General features: G+C 42.3%; 1 protein-coding gene across 2 annotated transcripts in view; it reads right to left on the bottom strand.

Moving 5' to 3' along the window:
- DNAJC13 (DnaJ heat shock protein family (Hsp40) member C13) overlaps window positions 1–23,675 on the bottom strand; it is a 350,519-nt gene that overhangs the window by 97,704 nt on the left and 229,140 nt on the right. For both annotated transcript variants that reach the window (XR_014225354.1, XM_082259499.1), the window contains exons 27-31: window positions 16,382–16,486; window positions 7,347–7,549; window positions 4,228–4,312; window positions 3,876–4,030; window positions 1,062–1,107 (exon numbers count right to left, since the gene is read on the bottom strand). Coding sequence is in view for 1 of the 2 variants with exons in the window: in XM_082259499.1 (XP_082115625.1) it covers window positions 1,062–1,107; window positions 3,876–4,030; window positions 4,228–4,312; window positions 7,347–7,549; window positions 16,382–16,486 (594 nt within the window). In the remaining variant the exon portion in view is untranslated. The remainder of the gene's footprint in view (window positions 1–1,061; window positions 1,108–3,875; window positions 4,031–4,227; window positions 4,313–7,346; window positions 7,550–16,381; window positions 16,487–23,675) is intronic.

The raw sequence follows: 23,675 nt of genomic DNA, 5'->3' as shown, positions 1-23,675 counted from the left end.
CGTGGCCACTCACTAAAACTTGAGGAAAGGCGGTTTAACCTTAAAGTGCGTAAGGGGTTCTTCACTGTAAGAGCGGTAAGGATGTGGAATTCTCTTCCACAAGCAGTCGTATCAGCAGGGAGCATTGATAGTTTCAAAAAACTATTAGATGGACACCTTAAAGACCACAACATACAGGGGTATACAATGTACGGTTAAAAGCAAACACACACACACATCATAGCTTGAACTGGATGGACTGATGTCTTTTTTCAACCTCACTAACTATGTAACTATGTAAAAACCCCCAAAAGGGGAGAGTGGGGACTGTACTTACCCTTTCATGGTCTGGGTAAAGCTCCAGACAGAACTCCTCGCCACCGAAGTAGGGGAGCTGCCGGCGAAGGGACCGAGGCGACTCAGACCCAAGCCCGGTCGTAAGCGACCCTGCGAGACGTTTAACTCAAGGGCCAGCCTCTGTCCATGAGGCTATGTCACAACCGACCTAGCGCATAGCTGCGGTCTGCACAAGCTTGCTGGCTGGGGAGGATCACTGGATCTAGATTATCCAGCCCGTCACACAGCCTGGCAGCTAATTGTAGATCTCCCGAGAGAGAACAAAAAAGATGTAAGGAAGGAGAAAATTTCTAGGACTAGAGATCCCAGCCGGGAGCCTAGGTCCTTATTCCCATCTAGACACATTAAAACCGATTACCTAGAGCAGAGAGGGGGGGTTACATACCATCTGAGGACGGCCTATGGGCGTAGCCAGGTGTTTTTTGTTCTGCCTAGTCCTACTCCTGGAGGAGGCAATATAACCCATTAGTTATGATTTCTGGAGCACTGCATCCGTCGATAAAAGAAAGAGAAAGCTCTATTTGTGGGGAAAAAAGGACATCAATTTTATTTGGGTACAGCATCGCACTACCGCGCAATTGTCAGTTAAAGTATACAGTGCTGTATCGCAAAAAAAGGCCTGTCAAAGGGATAAAACCTTTCAAGGCTGAAATGGTTAAAGTAAATAATGTCCTATTTTCTAAAAAGTTTTCAAAATTCAGATCATTTCCATAACTAATACTGACCTCTTCTGATCTGAAAGCTTGTTTTGTATGAGTGTACTTCAGGAACCTTTATAAAAGAGGAATGAATGAATATTTACATAATGGCTATGCATTAGCATTTTATAATTTAAAAAAACACAAGAGACAAAATTTAGTAACACCACTCAGCATGCTCAAGCCTAGTTATAATCTCTTTATGACAAATCATGAGATAAATTAAAAATATTACAGCTACATAAAGCTACATAAAAAATATAAAATCGTTTTTTGATACATGCCTGGGTAAAACACATAATATACTTCTCAGACATGACTACACTTGTAATCCCAGACTTGTATACCAGTTGCAAACGCTTTAAAGTAGAACCATAGGGCAAGACATTTTTTATTTCAATTGGGATAGAGCAAGGGAGGGTCATATCCCTTTTCAGATTTTTTTTTTTTTTTTTGCCATCTGTGTCCCATTGCGTAGATTTCCCTTCACTTCCTGTCCCACAGCCAAACAGGAAATGAGAGAAAATCCCTGCAAATTGTGGGCATTCTCCTTGGGGACCCCCAGGTCACCAGAACTAGTGTCCCCATTGGAAGATTTCCTCCTTACTTTTCTGGGAACAACCTAAAATTTGCAATTTTCTTTTATTTTATTTTCACTTTCAATGATAATGGTAAAACAGGACAAATAGAGAGGGTAAATATCCTTAATGGGGGGCACAGACAGCAATACAAATGGACATGTAATCTAATCCCTCTCCACTCTATCCAAGACTAAAAAAAACCAAAAACTACTGTTATTAAAATTACATTTCCATTTCAAACTATAGACACTATTATTTTCTAACACTGATAAAAAATGAAAATATAATTTTTTTAGTAGAGTAAGGAAAGGCTGGGGGGCTAATTGCTTTTTATTTTATCTCTGCCCCTGCTGCAGATTTTTTCTTCACCTTTTGTCTAATTAACCCCATCACACCTAAGGGTAAAAAAAATATTAATGCCTAAGCACAATTTTGCAACTCTTCTACATACATATCACAACTACTTTGTGCATACAGATGGATTATACCTTGTCTTCAGGTATTTTTTCTTTATTTTTTTTATAATTATTTATTTTACACACACTTTTTTCTCTCTTCAAGGAGAGAGAAAGTATCTTTCCTCTCCATTAACAGAGAAAAAACACAGGGGTGGGCTTCACAGTGACTGATCACTGTGGTAGCCAAACAGAGGCTACCACAGTGATCAGGTGACCCGAAGTCGAGAGTTTCAGGTCTCGATCGTTAGTACGGGACCTGTGCTGGGAGAGCGCTCCCAGCAAAAAGACAGATTATGCGTATATGCGGACCCACAGATTAGAGCGCAGTCCAGTGACGCCGCATATGTGTGTTGTCGGTGTGAAGGGGTTAAATCATTAGAGAGAAAGTGAATGAAAAAAATCTCTTAAACACTGTATGGGAGTAAAAACTCCCTAAATACATTAGCATTAGATTCAAAAACCCTTTAAAAACAATGTTGTGCCAAATGTGCTATTTAACAGTGTGACAATAAGATTTAATATAAACAGACTATATAATGAAACCATTTTTTCTTAATCCAATTTAAAAGAATTATAACTGTATAAATGAAAATTAGATACTGAATCAAATCAAATCTACCCTTTAGCAAACTATGGGGCATAACACAATTATATTGGTTTGTGATTTTTAATGTGTGGTAAAATAGGTGAGATCTATCTAATGGAGGGTTAAGCTGGTTAAGTTGAATATTTTTGCACTGCTTGAACAGTACATGCAATCAATGTATGAACAACCATCATTCTTAAATTGCAATATTTGGCAAGGGTGTCTCCTTATATTTTTTTTGGTCACAAACCATATAGATAAAAAGGTATACCACCGCATAACGAATGTTGTCCACCACTCATAAACCCATCCTGAGAATACAAGTGCTTACTGATACACACTTCGCTTTAACAGGAAGCCACTTTCCTCACCGCCTATCGCTCCCAGCCACACAGTTTTACCCTTACTTCAGTCTATCCCTAGACTGCTATAGACTCTGAATACCACCTTTATGATCAATGACACATCGGAGATAACGGAAAAGAAGCTACGGAGCGGCTTTCTGGGAGACCTCACTAGCCTCTCTCTTGCCTCCAGGGAATATTTCCCCTCGTTCTAGACACAGGTTCTCCATTCTCATTCCATCCCTTCCCTTCCTACTAGATATCCCTTTCCTCTTCCCCCCTTTCAAATTTTATTTTTTTTTCTATTCCCTGGACCATCGTACTCAGTCGGAGAGTTTCTCCAAATCCGAGAACTCTCTACTATTAGAGCGGCATTGGCCAGAGATGAATATTTTATCCACCCTACTACAGAAGATGCCTCCAAAGAAAAAAATATGCAATCTCTCACTCCTGGAAGGGGAAACCGTTAACCCTGTTTACCTCCTACACCCGCACCCTCTCCTCCCCTAAAGGCAAGCAGTCCTACAAGCCTGTACGTTTTGAGAAACCAATTTTTCTTTATTTGTGATCAAATCTTATACATTAGGGATTTACATAGTATAGTTCTGACCTACAGTCTCCGGTTTTAACAATGTCTTCATCCAGATATGCAACTCAATTGTTTGTTGTTATAAGCTGTTATAAGAACCGGGGCGAATACCCTTTGTTTTTCTACCATAACAGTTTTTGTTGCTTATATATATATATATATGAAATGCCTGTAAAATTGATTCTGTTTGTGCTGTTTATCACCAAGAAAAAAAAAAAAAGGTATATATATTGGAAGTTAACAGTCCTTTACCCATGGTTTAGCCTGGATGGCTACTGCTTACCTGGCTATAGGAAGCACATTGGAGCCAGTATACATCATTATAAAGAAGAAGACTCCAGTCAGATAGAAACGAGGCAGCTGGGGGTTGTCTTGCATGATGTGATAGAGCAAAATGGAAACTTTCTCGACCAGGATTGGGTCAAATGTCAGCAAAAGCTATAAGTGACATGAAAATACATTTCAGCTGTAGCAAAAGACTCCAGAACAGACCTCCCCAAACCCACCCCCACCAAAAAAAAAAGTAAACAGTTAGTGACATTTACAATGTAGGAAGATGGTTTAACTTCGCTCATAACAGCAAGCAAGCTTGGAAGATTTATCTTGGTATGATCCACAGCTAAACTATTACTGACCTGTGTGATGTGCGGAAGGCAGGTATTGTCAGTCAGCAGTCTTTTCGCCTTCGGTAAAGGTCTAATAATGGCATTGTCTTGATCACTAAATAAAACATAAACCCATGAAGTTAAAGGGAATCTGTTACTGACCCGGAACGAGTACACAGAATTCAGTCTTTGTTGAATGCTGGTTCTACATCAATCCGTCACAAAATTGAGGCTAGGGATATAGGGCAATGAAATCTCTTTGCTACTGAAAGATTTAACAACTTTTAAAATGACTACTTTCAACAGACTGAAATAAATGTGATACTACCAAGACAACAGTCAACATACAGTGAAAACTGGGCAAACCACTAAATACACACATAAAACACATATGAGAGCTGTTCTACCTGCCAAAACGAATTTGTCCATCCAGTTCTGAGCTTTACATAGGCGCCAACTACGTGAAGGGGAGCCTGGCAAGCATTCCTTATACCCAAAATGAAAAGTTCTGCTGTCTCCCCGCTCCTTATATACAGAAATAGACCAACCCCTTTTACCAACTGAGTGGTTAGACATCTGGCTGATTACCTCAAAATCTTCCATTAATGCTTTTGCCTTAGAAAAACATACTGATGCACTGGCATCATGTACTGACCAAGTCCTTCCCTGGCTCTTATGCCTATTGCTTTGGAAGTTGCCCTGTTCAAGGCAAATACAGTTGTATTCAAAATTATTCAACCCCCCAATGCTGTAAAGGGTTTTAGGGAATTTAGTGTACATTTGTAATTGTATTCAGAATGAAATCATACAAGGACCTCTTAAAGAACCATATGCAACTAAAATGACATCAATTGGTTTTATAATACAGTAGTAAATGTTTCTTTTGTGAATTCTTCATTGACACAATTATTCAACCCCTTAAAGACTACAACTCTGAAGAACAGAGGTTCATTGAAGTGTTTTCAATCAGGTATTGAAAATACCTGTGGATGTCAGGGAGCAGCAATAAAGCCTAATAAGCACCAATTAGGCAGCTTTAAAATGACTGTGATACTCAGCTCCTTCTAGACATTTACTGGTGTGGTTACAAACATGGTGAAGTCAAGAGAATGGTCCAGGAAGACAAGAGAAGAGGTGATTACTCTTCACAGGAAGGGCAATGGCTATAAGAAGATTGCAAAGATGTTAAACATACCAAGAGACACCATAGGAAGATTCATTCGCAAATTCAAGGCAAAGGGCACTGTTGAAACGCTACCTGGCCGTGGCAGAAAGAAGATGCTGACTTCGACAGCTGTGCGCTACCTGAAGCGTAGAGTGGAGAAAAGTCCCCGTGTGACTGCTGAGGAACTGAGAAAAGATTTGTCAGATGTGGGTACTGAAGTTTCTGCTCAGACAATACGGCGCACACTGCGTAATCCATGCCAGAACTCCCAGGCGCACCCCCTTGCTGTCTCCAAAGAATAAGAAGAGTCGACTGCAGTATGCCAAAAGTCATGTGGACAAACCACAGAAGTTTTGGGATAGTGTTCTGTGGACTGATGAAACAAGATTAGAACTGTTTGGGCCCATGGATCAACGCTATGTTTGGAGGAAGAAGAACAAGGCCTGTGAAGAAAAGAACACCTTGCCTACTGTGAAGCATGGCGGGGGTCAATCATGCTTTGGGGCTGTTTTGCTTCTGCAGGTACAGGGAAGCTTCAGCGTGTGCAAGGTACCATGAATTCTCTTTAGTACCAGGAGATATTGGATGACAATGTGATGAAGTCCGTCACAAACCTGAGGCTTGGGAGACGTTGGACCTTTGAACAGGACAATGATCCCAAGCATACCTCAAAGTCCACTAGAGCATGGTTGCAGATTAAAGGCTGGAACATTTTGGAGTGGCCATCACAGTCACCAGACTTAAATCCGATTGAGAACCTCTGGTGGGACTTAAAGAAAGCAGTTTGAGTGCACAAGCCTAAGAATGTGACTGAACTGGAGGCTTTTGACCATGACGAATGGGCGAACATACCCGTAGATCGCTGCAAGACACTTGTGTCAAGCTATGCTTCAAGTTTAAAAGCTGTTATAACTGTAAAAGGATGTTGTACTAAGTACTAAGATTGAATGTCACTTGGGGGTTGAATAAAACTGATAATGATGTAAGCACAGAAAAGACATTTGTGGTTATTTCATTATAAATGTTGTTATGTTATATTTGTCTGACCTACACGTGCCTCTTTGATTTAATTGTAAGCAGGATGACTGAATGATCAAAATCAATGTCAAACTGGCCAAAACAATCAATTTCAGTGGGGGTTGAATAATTTTGAATACAACTATAGAACCACCTTTGGTTGTCCTGTCCCATCAGCTACCAATTTTGACAAGATGTTTATATAATCTCTACCCTATTGGGCCACTGGCTAAACATGGATTTAAGAAAAGTCTTTTTAAATAAGCCTACACACACATCTGCACTAATCAATAACATTTTCACAGCTAAACAAATCCTAGCAAAAGCATGGCAAACACAGACCCTTTTCATTTAAGCCTTAAAAATGGGAAGGTTGGGAATCCTAAAAAAAAGCAAATTCACCTACCTACTGCAGCTATTCCCTGCTGGCTCGAAGACCGAGAACTGAGCGATCATGTGGCCACCGATTGCTCAGTTCTCGGGTCCACTCTGAGTATAAAGCAGTGACTGTCACTGGAGTGCCGGGCTGTGGAGGGGGTGAGACTGTCAGGCTTAGGCTCTCAACGGTGCTGAGCCAGCTTTTAGCAACCCATTTTGTTTGGTTTTATGCTATGTACAGCTGACTACTGTTATATTTTCTCGAAAAAACAACAATAAAACTATTGAAACAGAAAAGATGTACTGAATACAAGTATTCAAAGTTTCAGCTTTGTACTGTTCTTTATGTCGCTTTTGTGCATACGTTGGCTTCGTCAACAAAATTGCATAATTAAGTTTCCAAATGGTAAACCTGGAAAGCTCACACATTAGATTTATACGAGTAATCAAAATGACCTCAGATCCCAAAGGTTTCCTCATCTCTATCAAAGATTTTTTTTTTGGTGAAATGACAATGCACACCTTAACAAAAAAAAATGAAATAAATTCTCTAAAACGTATACAATATACATTATCTGCAGCAGCTTACCGGCTAGGAAAGTATGAACACATAGTGATAAGCATATTTAGAATTAACGTGGCCAAATCAGTTTCATTTAAGACAGGTTGACCGCTTGCCAGCAAGCACCATTTCAGCTGGGGTATGACTTGCAGAGGTCTCCAACCATCCATTCCCTGGGCCCAGCAGCGCGTTTTTGAGGTTAGTACTGAATTGTTCCAGAATTCTTGCATCTATAAAAATAAGACTGCATTATTCTTGCTGCATAAATGAGTCATTTTATAAAGGAAATATAAGGAGCAACTTCTTAGGGCCAGTTCACACCACATGAAGTCCAGTACGTTTTTTTCTGCATCAAAAACGCATGGATAGTAGGTTATATGGTTTTCAATGGCATAGTTACCACCAGTTCGGTCAGTTCCAGTGCATTCCAGGCTTCAGAAAAAAGTAGAATATGCTGCATTGTTTCTTCACTGAACTCTACTGGAACACGGTAAAACACATTCAAAACACACCAGAATGCACCAAAACCTGCTGGAACACACATGGTCTTACTTAGGGCCAGATCACAACATAGAAACGCAGCCCGGATGCCTTCCAGATGCTTTCTGCATATGGGGTTTTTGATGAGTTTTTGAAGCGTTGCAGTGCCTTTTTGAAGCGTTTTTTCTACACTCCAGTACAGTTCAGTGTAGAAAAAATGCAGCGTTTTCTACTTTCTTTTCTGGAACTGGAACACCCTGGAACTGACTGCACTGGTGTGAACTATGCCATTGAAAACTATATAACTTACTATCCATGTGTTTTTGATGCAGAAACAAAAAAAACGCACTGGACTGCATGTGGTGTGAACTAGCTCTTGCAGAAGTAGTATCGCCAGAAGAAAAAAAAAAGCCTCCTCATCTCTCCTGTTTAGGGCACACAGAGTTTGGACCAGGCACATGCTATTCGGTGCACACAGAAATTGGAAATGGCCAGCTTGCATTATGAATGATTGCAGCTGGAGAAGAGCACTTTCATTCACAAAAACACAAGCAGACAACAGCACACACACGACAACTACACTAGCCTCTCTGAAATAAATGCTCTTCAACTTCTTCACAGTAATTGACAATACAAGATGACACAGTTTCTGCTCTTTCCGTGCTCTGAATAGCTGGTGTCCGACAACAAGTCTGGACTCATTGTACCAGGACAGATGAGGAGATGGCAGTGCACAGCAGGGTAATGTGCTGTCTGCCAGCTCAGGAGATGGGGGGCAGGAGTTCTTTCTGCAGGCTATGTATGCTTGGCTTCTCTTTTCATAGGTGAACAGAGAAGCCAAACACCACATGTGAAAAGAAGCAAGATTGAAGCACTGCAGCAAGGAGGTCAGCGGAGGAAGTAATGAAGACGTTTTCTTATACAACAAGCTGGACAGTGAGCTTCTCTGGTGAGGTCTAGCTGCACTGATTGCATCTCCTGGCTAAAGATCCATGGTCATCATCTTTGGGATTTTACTGACATGAGTGAAAGTCTTGTGCCTTGTTAGCCCATCTGGTAACACAGGGGCTTACCTTGAGGTGAGAAGATAGTGTGGCTGGGTGTCGGACACACAGAGTGGAGCACAGATTTCACCATATGTGCATGATTACTTCATTTTTAGATTGGGATACTTCCTTTGCTTCCAATCTTTTTATTAATTGTTAGCGCTGCACTATTTATTATATGCCTTTTAAAAGTTGCCAGCCTTAAAGTGCCCATAAGAGCTTTTTAAGGTTTAATGTACACTAACAGCTTCTAAACTTGAGTTTAGGAGCTTTTGGCATTTTTTTGCCTATACCCTAAACTTGAATCCATAAAAGCCTGTGTGTCAATGCACACAGACTTTTAGCAGAGTTTAGGAGCTGCTGCGGTTAGGGAAGGTTTAACCTCCCTCTCCTGAACGTGTTCAGGATAGGAACGTTTTGACCGCCGGCCGAGGGAAAACCTGATCTTGCCACGTTTTTGCATTTTCCCGCAGCCACTGTAAATGACGGCCAACTGTACATGAAGCCTTATACTGAGAAAACTCTAGTGCGTTTTAGAAAAAAGGATAGTGTGCTCCACATCAAAAAGTGAGATCACAGTAGAATGGTGTGAGCCTTAGCTAGTGCAGAAGGTGAATATACCACTGTTGGATCCTCTTCCACCTCACCCCCCACAATATCTTATATGAAGAGGGTAGGAGGATCTGGTGGGGGAAAAACAGAAATGCGCTTTTGGGCCCTGTAGACCAAAGGCTTCAGAAAGGAAGAGTTTCCCAAAGAAATCAGGCATAGTTGCAGTAAAATCATCATTAGTCAGATAGGCAATGTGTTGTGTGCTTGAGAAGGAACTAGAATTAGAGAAATGGAGTTATGGGACCTTGCCCCAGTGCAGGGGAACAGGTATCACCTTGAGCGTTTTGCTGGTTTTTCTTGGTGCCATCTATAGCCCGAGTGCTATTAGGCGCCTTGTCTCCACCATAGCTAAGAGAAGGGAAGCCCTGACGAGTACTCAAAAATTGATGTGAAACTAGAGGCTATTTGTGTTCCCAGTAAAGAAGCCTCTGTAACCCAGGCTCAGACTGATGTCTGTGTCTCTGGAGAGGCAGTTAGCAAGGAGCAGACATGCTTTATTGCATTCTCGGTGGAAAGGGTATTGCCATCACCTAAGGACAATCACAAACACCTGGAGCCCCACGGAGTGAGTGGGGTTAGGAGAGGATGTACAGGAAGATATTTCCAGTAAAGCTTTTCCCAGTGTCCAATTACCTGAAGGTAATGCCATATAGCCCAGACTACAGAGCCTGTGTTCTGTACTAGAAGATTAAGGTAATGGAAAGCAAAAACACTAAGTAAGCATGTAAAATAACATTTTTTCTGCAGTTTTAAGGTTGGCGACAGGTTCTCACTAATCTTATTTTCTTACCTTGGAAATGATATACCAATGGCTGGTGGATAGGCATATATCCCCATGTGTAAGCAAGAACCATGGTATACATGCAGTTTTAAATACAAGTGTTTACATTTCAGCGATTTTCTCATATTCTGCTGTCTAATAAAGCAGTTAAGCTAAGCCCTTCATTTGCAAGTTGTCGGACTGAAACCATCCCCAAAAAAGGAAGCAGGAAATCCCCCATTACCCACATACAATGCTGTTTTGACATCTCTACCCCAGTGATTTAACAGCAATTCACACTTTGAACCGTGTAACCTGAAGAATTAACAGCTCCCAACAACTTTGTGTCACCATAGTGAGTATTAAAACAAGGGGTCCAATTTGATGAATGTCAGCAACCCGGTGTCCAATACTCAAAAAAAAATTCCTAATTAAATTTCCATCAGAAGCAAAACATCCAATACACCAAACTGCTGATGCTTTTCAGTCCAAGTGGGCATTAGTCTTAGCATGCTATGACTAAAGCCCACTTTAGCTGAAATTGGATGTCTGGTTCAAACAGCTTGTGGAGGCTGTAGTTTGGCACAGGTGCTAATCTTACACTTTGATTGTAACTGAAGGGTAATAGCACCACAAATTGTTTGCTGTGGGCATTCAAACAGGGTGGTTTTGAAAACATTTCACCTCCCGTGATGCTCTTGGACAGTCAACATTTGCATTGACACATTCCATGGTGACTGTATTAGTTTACCCATATGACTTTAAATGCTTGGGTATGTTTCTGACACTTATTATAACCATTCCCTCTTTATTGCACTCTGTTATCCAAGTACAGGCCAGGGTCTCAACTATGCATCAAAATTAACCATATATGGGGACAGAATTAGAACATGATGCATGGGCCCAAATCTGGGAAACTACCAAATCCTGCTCATGCAATGATTTAGGAGTGTAAACTACTTAAACTGTTTTGGTGGTATATATGGTATCCACTTAACTGGTTTATGTTGCTCCCAGATAGCTTGTGACTGTTCAGAAGCAGGCACATTTCTACATACCCTTGTGGACCTGCCCTATTGTCTAAAAAATATGGTCCTAAGTATACAAAATTTGACATTCTGTTCAAACAATTGCTTCCAATGAATCCATATGAAGAGCATCTAAATCTGGAAGCCATCAATATCTCCAGGTACCAATTTACACTCATGTTCCGCATTCTGATGGTCACAAAACAGACCATTGCTAGGGCATTGCTCTCAGAAACTCTGGTCAGAACTTAAAGTGAAAAAATAAAAGAGGTAACAGTTAAGTTTCAAGGCACTATCTGACAAAGTCTCTTGGGTGTGGGAACCACATACTTCCTACCAGCCGACTGACCGCCACCTATTTGAATTAGATATAAACAAACTATTTTCTCTTTTATGCCTGACTGTTGAGAATCCTGGCCTAAATCTCCTCCTCTCAAAACCCAGCCAAACCCTTATTTCCCCAGGTTTTCTCTGTTGCCAAATCAAGTCAGGCTCCCTCTCTTTCTTCCCTCTTCCATTTCTGTAAAGTTGGTTGCGTCCTACAATATAATGGTCATTCCATACACATAACATATTTAACTTGCTGCCTCTGTCACTTTATTGTTTATGTGTAATCTTTACAACGCCTGCATCTGTTGTAATTTCTGAAACCTGAGTGAGTGGAATAAGTGGTATAATGTCTTCATCATTGCAGAGCAGGTCCAATTTAATGTGACCAGCTACCACTAGAAATATACCATGACCTGGATAAATGAGAACCTTCACAGACATCATTCCCTAGCTTTCTTTTGTCACCACAAATGTATTATCTGAAAATCATCTTTTTTTTTGTTTCAATGTTTTTGGTAAGGTTTTTCAGAAGAAAAAGGGAATGAAACTCACAGACAGACAATCACAAAAGACACTTTTCAATTATAAGAGACAAAGTGGAAGGGCGTTTACATATGTAAATTCAAAGTGGTTATTGAAAAACAAGTGAAACCAGTCATTCAATGCCAGGTGTATGGGGAGATCTTACACAGAATGGATAAGATGATGACTGGGTCTCCAAAGTATTCGGACACCCCTAAAGGGAGAAAACTGTGTCCGGATGGAGGTAAAGCCAATCATCCAATTAACAGCAAATGAAGTTCGTGCAAATCTGTCTGAAGGAAGAGAAGAATGTTGGAGGAATTTTGATTGGTAAAATTGGTAAGAGATAAAGAATGCTTGGGAGAACATTCATCTTGAGGATAGCTGCTCTCCCAAACCAGGAGAAGGGACCGACAGACCATTTCTGTATGTTTTGTTGAATGACTCTTAAGAGTGGGAGAAAGTTTCTCGAGTATAGCTCATTTAATTTAACTGGGAGTTGGACTCCCAAGATAGATAATGGCGTGCGGGTCCCATCCAAAGGGGAAGTTGGTTTGGCATTGTGATAAAGTGGGCTGAGGTAGAGAGATGTTTAGTGCTCGGGATTTTGAGAAGTTGATTCTCAGGTTGGAGAGGGTGTTGAAGAAGGAGAAGTCTTTCAATAGGTTAGGAATCGTGTCGATGGGATCAGTAAGGAACAACAGAATATCATGAGCGTAAGCTGCTAATTTGTATTGTCTTCCTGCTATGTCAACTCCTTTTTTTGTCAGGGTTGGCTCTTAATCTGCGAAGAATGGGCTCTAAGTAAGTACGAAAATGAGGGGAGATAACGGACATCCCTGATGTGTACCATTCAACACAGAGACGGTGTCCGAGAGGTGGCCATTAACTCGGACTCTAGCTGTAGGAGAGGAGTATAATGCTAGGATGAAATGTAGCATGCTATTATGGATACCTATTGCTTTAAGTGTTTCTGTCATGTAATCCCAGGCCACTCTGTCAAACATCTTCTCTGCGCCAAGCGATAGCGAAAACAAAACCCGGTCTGTTGGAGGAAGATAACCAATTGTGCATACTAAGAGCTTTCGAGGTATTATCAGAATATCAGAAGCGCTTGATGAAGTCAGGGGTTTGGGGCTGTATTGTCTTAGAAAGTTGGTAATCATCTCATGTCTAATACTGTCGTTCAACGATGCATTCAAAGGAGCCAAGTTGTAAAGAATAGAGTAATAATGAACAAATTGTTCGGCTATACCTTCCTTTGTAACAATTTTATTACCGGTGGGGTCCGTAAGTAAATGAATTGTGTACGCGGCTATTTTAGTTTGAATGGCTCTGACTGGTATTTTTCCGAATTGGTTTCCAAATTAGTAGAATAACCTCTGCATTAGCGAATATTTGCGCTTAATTGTCTTCCCTAGTTCCTCTAATAGTTCTTTCCGTACGTGTAAGTTCGTCAAGGGTCACCAATAATTGTTTGTGAGTTTTTTTTAGAGGGAACTAATGCATGACGAGAGCTCATCAATGCGGGCTTCTTGGGCTTCCTTTTGGAGGCTATGGAGATAAATTCACCTCTGATGACACATTTGTGAGCAGCCCATGGTGGCATTGGAGTTATCGCAGGTGACTCGTTCTCTCGAAAGTATAGAAGTGAATGTGTTTTGATTGCCTTCAGTTTCAGGGTTAGCTAAAAGGGAATTGTCGAGATGCCAGATCTTTGAGCTTGGGATCCAATTGGGGAAAGTCAGGGTCATAGTGATGGGGATGTGGTCCGAAAGGAACATTGGTTCTATGGATGCGTAAGAAGGGAGGAAAGGTCATTCTGCGAAAGGAAGAATTAATCCTTGTGTATCTGTTATGTGGCAAAGAGAAGAATGTAAAGTGTATTTGGGAATAAAGTGCAACAGGTATCGTGTAAAGTTAATTGCCCGTAAAGCATTTTATTTATAAGTATGGCAAAGAGGAGGTCCCGGGGGATGTGTCTAAAAAGGGTAAGAGCCAAGTTGAAATCACCTCCTACAATCAGTATCCCGGCTTGAAAGAATGTAAGGAGCTGCAGAGTATTGCAGAAGAAAGATACTTGTGTATATTAGGTGCATAAAAGTTTAGCAAGAGTAATAGGTTTTCTGAAGATATTCTCTTTAATAAATAGGTATCTACCTTGATCGTCTTTTAGAGTGTCTAGAATCTGGATAGGACAATTTTTGGATATTAGAATAGATACTCCCATGGACTTTGATTCATCGTTGGAAGCATGGAAAGCTGTGGGGTAGTAGTCATTGTGGAGTTTTCCTAGGTCTGAAGTGAGTTTCTTGAAGGAACCACATCTGCTTTGGATTTGCGTGAGGATAAAAGGAGTTTAGAAAATTTTTCAGGTGTGTTTAGTCCTTTCACATTTAACGAGTAGAACTTGACCTGTGGGGAAGGGTAGTCAGGGATACGTGAGGCCATTGCTTTCTTTTGAATTAATCAGGGAGTTGTAATCAGGGAGGGGGTGGAGAAATGGGAGTGGGAGAAAGGAGGGGAGAGGAAAGGGGAAAAGGAGGGGTTCCCTCCTAGGTATCTGTACCTGGTAACCTGCCCGCCTGTTTTGGGTTGGATATCGTTGGTGATGTACAGTGTCTATGTGGTATGTGGATATGGAGCAGTGACCACTAAGGGTCTATTGACCACTGTGTGGGGGTTGGAAAGGTCCTAGTGGGATAAAGGAGGATAAAGCCCACTATGTCCCGCCGCCACAGGGCGGTGTGTATGCTATATGTGGAGGTAGGTGTTAGGTAGGTGTTAGATAAAGCAGAGTATTGTGTCCAGCTTGGAATTCCTCAGATGGGAGTATAATGCCAGTATTGTAATATCCAAAAAACATGCCAGGGCGAGAGGTATGGGAAGAGTTTAACTAAACTAAGCTTTATATGAATAACAAAACCAACACAAACTGCGTTTGTGGACAATGTTAGAGGTACGTTCCTACTATACTGAGCCATTAACCATAGATCAAAAAATCAGTAGTCAGTTATCCCTTTTGAACATCAGTGGAATTGCCTTTTGATCCACAAGAGAATAAATGATGATCCTGAAGTCCCCCTTTTTTTTTTTTTATTCTGGGATTGGGTGGAAAAGTGGGTTTGATCACAGATTTCCTATAATGCAGTATTTATTACCCTAACAAGGGTGAGATATGAGGATGGACATCGGTGAAAAAGAGATTGCTGACACTGACATGTTAAGTGTATTAGATTAGGTATTGAGCCTTCCGTTTTAGGTAAAGGGTAACTCCACCCTTCCCCCAAGAGGTACCAGATAAAGGTATTTTCCCCAAGCATAGAAAGCTGGTTTACATCTCGTTACCAATTAGTACATTACCAGAGCATCAGTTGGAGGGGGAGGAGAAGGAGATCTTAGCTGGTTAAGGGAGAACAAAGAACACGGAGGACTGGTTTATAACCGATTCGTGAGTGTGTGATTTTAAGATGGTCTTATAACCAAAGAGTAAGACTTGCTTGATTATGCCGTCCCTTAAGCCCCATGCACACTAAAAGATTTTCTGAAGACTTTTTCCTTTAGACTTATCAAAACCATATAATATGAGGTCAAATCTAAACACTTTTAATTTGTATGCAGTCAGGCAGGCCCTTGCACTACATAGAAAAGGTAAATCTGAAGGAAATCTAACCACAAAAGTTGGATAGTGTATACCCAGCTTTAGAAAGGACCATTGTATATAGTGCTAATTTCCCCTCCATTTATGCAATCATTTGGCTTTTTCTAAGGATCTCCATCCCCTCACTCCATCATAAAAAGAGTTGATAATCATCAGAGAGCGGCAGTCTGTCCCGCCCCTGCAGAACATAAGGGGAGGGTGGTTATGTAACATTAACCATTTGTTGTGTCCTCATTTCTGTATCAGAAGTGAGGTTTTTTAATGCATTCATGGACAAAGACAAAGCACACAAAAGAAAAGGGGGGGGGGGGAGAACCCCATACGGTATTGCTACACTTCTCCTTGTTGGGAGGTGATCGGGCCCCTCACCTTTGTTTTTCCAGTGTATGTCAGCATTGACCCCTAATATACAATACTGTGGTTACATGAACAGCTGCGTGTACGTTTACACTTTTCATTTTTTTTTTCCTGTATACACCAATTTATAATGTTTTGTATTTTGCTTTACTGTGTTAATCTGTTTATTAATTTTCAATAAACTGCATTTTGAAAGTAAAAAAAAAAAAAAGGGGGGGGGGGGGTACATCCAGCGGAGGACCTGAAAATCATCTTTTATACTTTACCTCAACAAAACTGTAAGGACCACGCCTTTCCTTGTCTGCATTACCAAAATACCACTCCTTCTCACTTTCTCGCTTCATATCAGGAGATGCTTCAATAACATTGCTCTGGAGGGAAAAAAAAAAAAAAAGGAAAAATGTATATGGTTTTAAATGCATATTCTTTATTATAGTCAGGACCAAAACATTTTAGTCAGGTGAACATTTATGCTTCCAAAAGGTTTTTGCAGATTAAAAAAAATAAAGTGTGTATTTTTCTTTTTTACACCCGCAATTAGTAGTACCTACTGAGCTGAAGGAAGTGCCTATGGACCATGAGTGCACTGATCAACAAGCTCGTAGTCCATTGAGAACTACAAGTTCGTCTACCACAGAGGAAGATGGGATTCGTAGCTTATTCATTCACATATCATTGTGTAAGAATGGAGCAGCTGTGTGGGCAGAGCCTGAATACGGGTGTAACATATCTTTAAAGACTTCCCCCGCCCAGGCACTGTACATATGTACATGACTGGGCAGGGACTAACGCTGTTCTGTGAAGACATACCCATACCCATGTCTGGTGGAGTGGATCACTGATTGGCATACCAAGCGGCTGTGCTTCTCCCTGGTACCATGTTATTGGCCTTGGGGGTGTTTGTTTTCTAAAATTTGGTCACTTTGTGGGTGTTTCCACTTTCCTGGTGCTGCAGGGCCTCCAAAAATGTGATAGGTAGTCAAGAATTTAGATGCGCAATTTATCCCCCTTGAACACCTGAAAGTGCTTGTAGGAGTTTGGGTCCCTCTAAGTCGCTAGGCTGTGAAAAAGTCTCACACATGTGGTATTGCCATACATGGAAGTAGCAGAAGATTAATGCAGTTGTATGCCTATGACAAAGCAGTACTGTCTTTGTGCAATAGAGGCAAGCCAAAATGTATACCATAGTGTTCGTTATACATTATATAAATGGTTTCCTGAGCCTGTTCTTGATACTTATAAGAACTTGGAACTGTTTATTTTTTAATAAAACTTTTTTTATCAAATAAAAGGATGCCCATGTGTGTTGAAAACATTTTCTTTCCTGCATTTTCGGCAAAAAAAAATTGATTCTTGTCTTACCGTAAAATCCTTTTCTCTGAGGTTCGAACACAGCTCCATGTCTTCAGATCATTGGGCTAATACATACACCTTATAAAACTTTGTGAATGTGTGTACAGGCGACAACATAGCCACCGTGCACATCTGAACCACTGATGCCCGATGACGGAAGGCCCAGGAGGCACTAAGCGCCCTCATAGAATGTGCACTAAGCACCCTCATAGAATGTGCCTTAACAGGGAAAGGAGGAACCTGACACTTAATGGAATAGGCCTGCACCACCGTCTGACTGATCCACTTGAAAATGGTTGCAGCAGACGTGGCCGTCCCTTACAAGGTCCATCCGTAAGAACAAAGAATCAGATTTTCGAATCTGTTCAGTCACCGCCAGGTACAACCGAATAGCCCTTACCACATCCAAGGAATGTAAGGCAATTTCCTTTGGATGTTTCGGCTTAGGACATAGGGACAGGAACACAATATCCTCATTCAAATGAAACCTCGAGACAACCTTAGGAAGGAAAGCCTGATAGGGTCGCAACACAGCTTTGTCCTTATGAACCACAAGGTAAGGCGACCGACAGAACAACGCAGCCAACTCAGGCACCCTACGTGCAAAAGTAATAGTCAGGGTTCATACACATTTTCACCAATGAAATTCCATGACTTTTCCATGACTTCACGTAAATATTCATGACCTAATGTTTCATGAAATGTCTATGTATACGTGTTAAATAAGAAGAAAATCTATGTCACACCCAGCATATTTTTACTAATATAAATGACCAGCTTTGTAGTGTACAGTGGAATATGAAATATTTATTTAAATAACGCTTGCACAGTAACGACGTTTCATAACATAAACCCTGAGAACCGCTTAGAAATGGATTAACGTAATCCACAGGAGATATAACATAAATCAAGGGGAAGCAACTAAAAAATAAAAAAGTGTCCAGCAACACTGTTCTGAACATAAATATGAGCACTTACGTTCGCCGCATGCAAAGCTGGCCGCTATCTTACTGTCTGGGAACATAGTCTGGAAAAGCTGACCTGTGTCTTCACAAGACTTGTATGAATAGTGTGAATTAACCACCTTTAGAGCCCACAGTACCTCTGCTGTTAGAGTTTCGTTTCTGGATACAACGTGACTCAAAATGGTCCCTTGTTTTACAGAGGATGAGGTGGAAGCACCGCTGCCGCAGCTGGGAGCCGGTGTCACTTCAGGCGCACGGGTGAAAAAGCCAGCGATCGGATTGGAAGCTGTCGAGCACGCAGCTGCAGACTGGTGCTTTGCACCTTTAGTGTGGCTAGACAGCGCTGCCTCTCCCATGTTCGAAATGTCAAATGTTTTACGACACACTGTACATTTAGCACGTCCCGGGTCCTGATCTTTCTCCAGCCACCTCTCATACTTTTCGTCATGAAGCCATACATTTTTAAAGCTGCATTTCCCTGGCATTGCTGTAACTGTGAACGCACTGGTATAAATGGCACAAAATGCAGCACTTAATCTTTTTTGGCCCAAGCAACAGTCATAAGGTGCAGGCGGACTGGTATGCATGGCACAGACAGTGAGATGCACAAAATGCAGCACAGTAATCTTTTTAGGCCCAAGCGACAGTCATAAGGTGCAGGCGGACTGGTATGGATGGCACAGACAGCGAGATGCACAAAATGCAGCACAGTAATCTTTTTAGGCCCAAGCGACAGTCATGACGTGCAGGCAGACTGGTATGGATGGCACAGACAGTGAGATGCACAAAATGCAGCACAGAAATCTTTTAGGCCCAAGCGACAGTCATGAGGTGCAGGCAGACTGGTATGGATGGCACAGATCTGATGGTGCACAAATGCGGCACTTACTTTTGGGAGAAAGAACAGCGGTGCTCCTGCTTGCCCAAATAAAGCTGTTCAGGTGGCAGTGAGTCATGAAGGTGCAGCTGGAAAAAATGCGGCGCTTACTATTCTTAGGCCGAACCTAACAGTCCCATGAGGCAGAAAAGAGTTCTCACAGAAACTAAGGCGACTCAGGATTGGATGCTTAATTATTTATTTACATTTATTTTTAACATTCCCGTAGGACTGGTACAGTAGGTGCTCGCAGTTTGCCCTACGGTCGGTCACTGGCCAGCAGCAGCCGAGGAAATGATCGTGCACCAATGACAGGCAGCGGGGAGGGCCGGGCCACGGTTTGCCTGTATGTGACTGGCCAGCAGCAGCAAACCAATCACAGGCAGCGGAAGCGTCACTGGAGAGCGGGCCGGCCGCATGAACGCGATGACGCGGGGGTGCGGTAACTGAAACGGTTACCGCCCCCTTCCGCGTCATCATCACGTTCATGCGGCCCGCCCTCCAGTGACGCTTCCGCCGCCTGTGATTGGTTTGCTGCTGCTGGCCAGTCACATACAGGCAAACCGCGGCCCGGCCCTCCCCGCTGCCAGCGATTGGTGCTTGGTGTATGATCTACTCCTCGGCTGCTGCGGACCCGGAAATGTGCACAAGCATAAAATAAAATAATTATACATTAATTTGCAATAAAAAAGTTTTAAGCATCCGCTCCCCCCGCCGCTGCCCGCCGATCCCCCCCGCTCCTCCCCAGATTTCCATGACTTTTCCAAAACATTTGTAAAATCGTACTTTTCCATGACCTTTCCAGGCCTGGAAAGTGTCATCTCAGAATTCCATAACTTTTCCAGGTTTTTAATGACCGTACGAACCCTGAATAGTGACTAAGAAAGCCACCTTCTGCGACAGAGTAAGCAGAGGGAGTTCTCCAATATTTTCAAAAGGAGGCTTTTGAAGCACCAACAGTACCAAATTGAGATCCCACAGAGGCACCAGGGATCGCCCCGGAGGAGCCAGAGAATGAACTTCCTGCACAAAAGTGTGAACCAAGGTCTTCACTGCCAACGGCCTTTGGAAAACTATAGCCAAGGTGGAAATCTGGCCCTTGATGGTGCCCAGAGCCAAACGTTGATCTACACCTAATTGTAAAAAATCCAACAGGCAAGACACAGAAAAGGAGTGGGGAGAAACCCCCCAAGACTCACACAAAGTAATGTATGCCTTCCAAACTCTATGCTAGACCTTCCTGGAAGTAGATTTCCTAGCTTTTAACAATGCAGGAATCATCAACTCTGACACCTGGCTTTCAATAGCCAGGTTGAAAAAAGCCAGTGACCGTAAAACAGGATGGAAGATTGGTCCCTGAGACAGAAGATCTTCCCTGAGAGGAAGTTTCAAAGGGACGTCTGCCACCAGTATGACTGGAATCCCTTCTACCTCAATTCTGCGTAGCAGTCTCGACAGAAGTTGTATTGGAGGAAAGGCATAAATCAGATTATACTGACCTCAAGGGGCCACCAGGGTGTCTTCGGTGTCAGCCAGAGGATCCCGAGACCTTGACACAAACCGCTGCACCTTCCTGTAGAGACAGGAGGCCAGCAGGTCCACATTAGGGGTCCCCCACCAAAGACACAGTTGATGAAATACCTCCGGGTGAAGAGACCATTCTCCCAGATCCAACATCTGCCAATTATCTACACCCGGAATGTACACAGCAGAGAGGGCCGGAAACATATCGTTTTGCCCACCTCAAGATACCAGCCACTTCCCCAGCCGCCACTGGCACTCTTTGTGCCCCCTTGATGATTGACATATGCCATAGTCGTAGTATTGTCCAACTGTATATGCACAGGGCGTCCCTGCAGACGACCCGTCCATGGAGACAGTCTGATTGCTCGAATTTCCAGACACCTTGGGCCGAACACACTCCAAGAACACCTACCCATCCGGACAGACTGGCATCCGCGGTGATTACAGTCCAATACAGGGGAAGAAAGGATTTTCCCAGATGAAGGGCCGGGGGGCGGAGCCACCATAGAAGAGACTCCCTCGAGCCCTGACAGGATCAGTATGACCTATGACAGCAGATCCTTGTTCTATTTGGTCAGAATCTCTCTTTTCAGGGGTCTGGTTTGGAACTGCACAAACCGAACCGCCTCAAAAGGTGGAAACCATCAGACCCAGCACTTGCATGCAAGTCCTGAGTTATAACTGATGGTCAGGCAACAGGAGCCGAACCGCATCTTATAACTTAAGAAGTTTAGTCTGAGGAAGAAACACCCGGGCTGACGCTGAGTCCAGGGTCTAGGGCTGCATGAGTGCTGCCAGGACTGGGGAACTACAGTTCATTGATGGAACCATGAATGCCAGTATGTACTGTGACATTTTGAAGCAGAGTATGATCCCCTTCCTTTGGAGACTGGGCCACAGGGCAGTATTCCAACATAATGACCCCAAACACACCTCCAAGAGGACCACTGCCTTGCTAAAGAAGCAGAGGAAAAGGTGATGAACCGGCCAAGCATTTCTCCAGACCTAAACCCTTTTAAGCATCTATGAGGCACCCTCAAGCGGAAGATGGAGGAGCGCAAGGTCTCTAACCTCCCCCAGCTCCATGAAGTCGTCATGGAGGAGTGGAAGAGGACTCCAGTGGCAACCTGTGAAGCTCTGGTGAACTCCATACCCAAGAGGGTTAAGGCAGTGCTGGAAAATAATGGTAGCCACATAAAATATTGCCACTTTGGGCCCAATTTGGACATTATCACTTAGGGGTGTACTTGCTTTTGTTGCCAGTGGTTTAGACATTAATGGCTATTTTTTTAGTTATTTTAAGGGGGACAGCCAATTTACACTGTTAAACAAGCTGTATACTCACTACTTTACATGTAGTAAAGTGTAATTTCTTCAGTGTTGTCGCACGAAAAGATATAATAAAATATTTACAAAAATGTGAGGAAAATACTCACTTTTGTGAGATACTGTATATCCTTTCTTCATAAATCTTTCTATAAGTACGTCGATTGAGTGATGTAATCTGCATTACTATTACAATTTCTTCTGATCCGGGTGAATTGTCCCTTCGGTATGGCTTTAGTCCATGTAGGATGGTGGCAACTTCTAGTTGCTATATAGCCATTCCCATCTACACTTTTGAAATAGGTTCTTGTGCCCAATTTATCTTCATCTTTGTATACCTCCAAATCTTGCAAATTAATTTTTTCTTTACTCCAATTACCTGTTAATCCAATCCAATATATATTTTGGTTTAACTGTTAAAGAGAATTAACCACTTAAGCCCCGGAGGATTTGGCTGCTAAAGGACCAGGGGTTTTTTTGTGATTTTTTACTGCGTGACTTTAACGGACAATTGCGCGGTCGTGCGACGCTGTACCTAAACGAATTTGACGTCCTTTTTTTCCCACAAACAGAGCTTTCTTTTGGTGGTATTTGATCACCTGTGCGATTTTTTGATCACGCGCTATAAACAAAAAAAGAGCGTAAATTTTGCAAAAATAACAATATTTTTCACATTTTTTTATATGAAATTCCCCAAAAAAAAAAAGTAAAAATCAAAATTTTTTAACATTTTTCGGCCAATTTGTTTTATGCTACCTATGTTTGGTAAAAAAAAATCGCAAAAAGCGTATTTTGATTGGTTTGCGCAAAAGTTATCGCGTTTACTAACAAAGAGAAAGATTTTTGTCATTTTTGGTGTTTTTTTTTTTAACGCGTAATGGCGGCGATCTGCGATTTTTTTTTCGGTACTGCGACATTGCGGCGGACAGATCGGACCCTTGACTGACATTTTTTACACTTTTGGGGTTACCAGTGACATTACTGCAGTAATCAGTGCTATACATATGCACTGTTACTGCAAAAATGACACTGGCAGGGAAGGGGTTAACTTTATTGGACAGGGAGGGGTTAAGTGTATCCTAGGGGCGTGCTTTCTACTGTGTAGGGACATTCCTATTGGTGTAAAAGCAAAGATCAACCGTTCTACATAGTAGAACGGACAGATCTTTACTTTTACACAGGGAGAACTGACAGGCAGCTTGTTTACACAAGCTGCTCTGTCTTTCTCCCTTCACAGGAGCGATCGCAGTGTGACTGGCGGACATCGAGTCCGCCGGTCACACGCACTGACTTGCCTGTGAACGAGCCGCGGCGGGCGCGCGCCCGCCCGCGATAGGCTCGCAAGTCAGTGACAGGCGAGTGACGTACCGATACGTCACTCTGCCTGGCCGGGGCTGACCGCCGCAGTATATAGTCGTGCGGTGGTCGGCAACCGGTTAATCAACCCTTCTTCAGGTCCTTCCCAGATTATATCATCATCTATGAACCTCAGATAAAATTTGAGGTGTGGGATTT

The sequence above is a fragment of the Pelophylax lessonae genome (assembly GCF_965119305.1).
Source record: "Pelophylax lessonae genome assembly, chromosome: 5".
Classification (NCBI taxonomy): Eukaryota; Metazoa; Chordata; class Amphibia; order Anura; family Ranidae; genus Pelophylax; species Pelophylax lessonae.
The sequence above is the reverse complement of the archived record's forward strand: the minus strand, read 5'-3'. Positions and strand labels throughout refer to the sequence as shown.